Consider the following 4141-nt stretch of genomic DNA (forward strand, 5'->3'; position numbering starts at 1 on the left):
TAGGGATTAGTGGAGGCTACTTGGCTCATTAGCATGTGAATAGTTCTGGGAGCTTCTTTCAGTGGCCAAACACCCTCCCTCCTTCATCACTCTCTCTCCCCCCTCTCTCCCTCTCTCTCTCTCTCTCTCTCTCTCTCTCTCTCTCTGCTGGACTCAAAAGCAGTTTCAGAGGCCCATCACTGCAGACTTCATCTTTGCAGGAAGAGGAGTTTACGATCAGACTCCTTGGTCCTGCTCTGCTCTAACCAGCCGAGGAGCTCGTGACTGAGAGGAGGTAGGGTTTAGTCTTTCTCTCTTCCGTCTCCGTGGACGTGTGTGGCCTACACTCTCAGTCCTCCGAGTGAACAATGAGGTCTCCCAGCGGACGGGGACACTTTGGCGGTCATGATGGGGGTTGGGGGAGTTGCGCTGGGCCTCAGCTGGGGTCTTACTCTGTTAGCCTGTAGCGTGGCTGAGGAGCGTAGCCCTCTAGAAGGTTCTGGTTTGTTTTAACTCCGTGTGAGTGAGACCTGAGCTCAGGCTGTCCATATTTGGTGGTGTGCAGGTTCATCATGTCAGTGATGAACGCCACAGGAGCAGGTGCAGCTGTTTTTTTCTCAGGGTCACAAGTGTTACTTCTGTTTCATCAGATTTACGGGCCCGGAATGAAAAAAACAAGGAATGTGACTTTTCTTTTTTTTCCTCGCTGTGAAAAGATGCAGATTCAAGATTTTTTTTTTTATTGTTGTTATTACGGAGTAGAAGGATTAAGTTGTTCACGATTTGTAGGAGATGGATGTGTTTATGTTTACATCATCACAGCTGTGAGTAAAGTCTTCATTTATTTAAAGCGAAATCGTTGACTTTTACTGCACTGAAGCAGAACCTGGTTTGATGCGATGATGTGGGTCAGCATGTGGGTCATGTGGACCGCGGGTCACGGGCCTTTCCTGGGCCATGAACCATGGTTTCATTTCTTATGACGGAAGAAGAAAAAAAATGGGGGCTGATATCAAAAGAAATGTAAAGGTCAAAGGTCAAACTAAACAGTACATTTTCCACAGCAACAACACCTGTGACACACGTACTGACGGTATCATGTTGTACAGAAAACTTATATATAAGTGTATGTCAGTCGGCCGCTGTAGATTTAATTTAATTAAACATGTTGTGTTTGTTTTTTTTAGCGGGTCTGTAATTCGATCTGATCCAGGAAACCCAGACAGAAAAGACTCTGATCTGTCAGAGTGTCTCAGGAACCAGGACAGATCCTCGTTCCTGATTCTGTCGGATTAGTTCAGTTCAGTTCACTGCTTAAACCCAGGAGTATTTATAGCTGATTAAATTATAGGAACTGACCGTCTGTACCTGTGTGATCTCACAGACCCCGTTACAAACTGTTGTCTCCTCCTTTTTTTCTCCTCCTACCTCAGAACCTTGTGGAGAGCTGGAGTCAGAGCTGCTCGCACCGATGGAGGAAGCGGAGGAGAAGGACAGGGGCATGATGGGAGTGGAGCGAGGAGGCGAGGTCCAGTGTGACGGTGACAGGCAGCCGGACAGCAAGAATGTCCAGAACTGCGTGTTGGGGAAAGAGGAGAACGGCGTGGACATCTGTCTGTCAGTGAAGGAGAAGGGGATGGAGGAAGAGGAGGAGGTGAAGAAGGAGCTGGAGGTGCAGATGGAGCTGGAGGTGCAGATGGAGCTGGAGGCAGACGCCTGTCAGCGGTTTCCTGCTCAGCAGGTTGGCTTCATCCGGGGAAACGACCTGTTTGGATACGTGGGCATCGAAGCCGTGCTGGACCAGATGAGACGCAAGACGATGAAGTCTGCGTTTGAGTTCAACATCATGGTGGTCGGTGAGTGACACAACAACAACAACGACAACAACAACAACAACAACGGAAACAGAAGAACGTCACAGCTTTTACATTTTTTGTTTGCGGTTTTTGAACAGTGAGCATGTACCTCCCTTCCTCCACTACAGGGGGTGCTAAACACTTTACATGAGTACCCCTAAGATGAAATATTAACTAGTCTAAACTCGAACCAGTAGGTGGCACTAATGCAACTTACAAGATTCAGACCGGCTGGTAAAGACCAGAGAAGAAGTCGTGGTGTTCGATGTTAGCAGCTTTAGCTAACAACAACTTGACCCAGTCCTGGTAAAGACTGACTCTTTAATAATAATAATAATTTGCAACCAATACAGGCTGCCACAGGAGGCGCTATTAGCAATATGTGGTTCCTCTGGGAATCGAACCCACGACTCTCTGCTCTCTGCTTGCAGGCCAGGCCATGCTAACTTCAACTTACTAGTAAGACTCTAACATGCTGCTAACAGTCACACTACGTACTAGCACAGTGCTAACTAGCGCAGTGCTAACAAACAGTGATGTTTCACTTTTCTTTTTTCTTTTTTTTTTTTTTGCTGAAGCTCCTGGTCTGAGATTTGAACCCAGACTGGAAACATCAGTGTTGTCAGTCACAGGAAGCTTCTCCCCCGAGGCCGCTGTGGTTGGTTGGTTGTGGTCTACACCTGTTTCTGACCTCCAACCACGTGTTTAACCTCAACAGCTCTTTGAAAGAGTCAATAGTTGTCAGGGATCTTTGGCAGAATTTTTTTTTCTTATACAACCAAATGAACACACACACATGTATGAACACACACGTCATGTGTCCCTCGTTCTTGGATGGAGACCCTTTAAAAGCCCCCCCCTGATCCCCGATCCCCGAGTTAAAAAAAAACAACAAAATGTTGTGTGTTGTGTGTGTGTGTCAGGATTCAGGAGTCGTGTTGAGTGAATTTATTTTTCGTTAAAACTGGAAGAGGAAGTGTGAATGTGTCGAAGGGAAGTTGAACACCTCTCCTCACAATGACACACTGACACACACACACACACACACAGATGAAACTATTATCTGTCGACAGCAGTGAAGTCACAGACGTGTCAGTCGTGCTGCCGTCCGTTTCTCGACACTCTTTAAAAAATGAGACTTCCTGACATTTACTGAAACGAAAATCCTCCGTTCTTCATGTCAACATTTGAATTTGAGACATGAATATTTTTGTAACCAATAAAATGTCTCGGTGGTCGGTGGCCATATTTAATGTCACCTTTAATCCCGCAGTACTCTTCAGACCCCTCGGTACTTTATGCTAACTTCCTGTCAGGTGAATGTTTTGCACTTTGTCATACATATCAAACCTTCCGTTGTAAAGTCACTTCCTGTCAAGCTGCACAGACCACAGACGTGTCTGTCCACCATCTAATACCCACACACTGATGTGGGTTTTTTGGGGGGGGGTCTTCAACTTGCTATATATGTATATATTCAACCTGTAGGTTTGGTCTGCAGGTCAGTCTGGTCTGGGGAAGTCCACTCTGGTCAACACTCTGTTCAAGTCCAAAGTCAGCCGCAAGTCCTGTCTGCCCAGCCACACGGAGGAGATCTCCAAGACGGTCAAACTGCACTCCATCAGCCACGGTGAGACACACACACACACACACACACAGGTCACCTGTGGATCTGTCTTCTCTCTCTCTCTCTCTCTCTGTCCCCCCATCTGGTGATGAGGATGTGAGAAGGTGAAGATCCAGATGTGAAGGTCAGAGTGAAACCTGGACCTTTCGACTCGTTCCGCTCCTGACTCTAACAGCAGACCTTTAACCCTGTACAGTCGGTCCAGAGTCCACTGGTCCACTGGTCCTGGTCCTGTGGTCCTGGACCAGGACGACCTGCTCCTCCTGTCGTTCTTCTTCTTTGACGGAACTGCTGTGATTTAGAACCTGAGCAGATGTGTGGTCCGACCTTCCCTGCAGCTCCACGTCCAGAGTGACACACTGACATCTGCGCTGTCTATAAATCCTGGGAAGTGCCCTTTAACAGCTCCGACCCTGCAGCTACCGTGGACCCCCCCCTCGCCCCCCTCCCCCCCTCTGGAGCTGCTCATGTTCCTCTCCGCCTCCTGTCCAACACAGACTGAGCCGTGACACCTGCCTCCAGGACACGCCTTGGATCTGCCTGACAGGGAGTGTGGGGGGGGGGAGGGGGGGTCAGGTGGAGGGGGGTCAGAGTTGTGTAAATCATGGAGCCTGTTCGCAGCAGTCAGTGTGTCCTAATAACAGGGTCTTGTCACATGACGAGTCACATGACGTCATGA

General features: G+C 48.3%; 1 protein-coding gene across 1 annotated transcript in view; it reads left to right on the forward strand.

Annotated features, from left to right (window-relative positions):
- The window catches only part of septin12 (septin 12), a 29385-nt gene that overhangs the window by 22485 nt on the left and 2759 nt on the right, over positions 1–4141 (forward strand). Inside the window, exons 4-5 of the mRNA XM_025064497.1 lie at positions 1413–1835; positions 3337–3465. Coding sequence (XP_024920265.1) covers positions 1413–1835; positions 3337–3465 — 552 coding nt within the window. The remainder of the gene's footprint in view (positions 1–1412; positions 1836–3336; positions 3466–4141) is intronic.

This window comes from Cynoglossus semilaevis, chromosome 17 (genome assembly GCF_000523025.1).
Source record: "Cynoglossus semilaevis isolate Cse_v1.0 chromosome 17, Cse_v1.0, whole genome shotgun sequence".
Lineage (NCBI taxonomy): Eukaryota > Metazoa > Chordata > Actinopteri > Pleuronectiformes > Cynoglossidae > Cynoglossus > Cynoglossus semilaevis.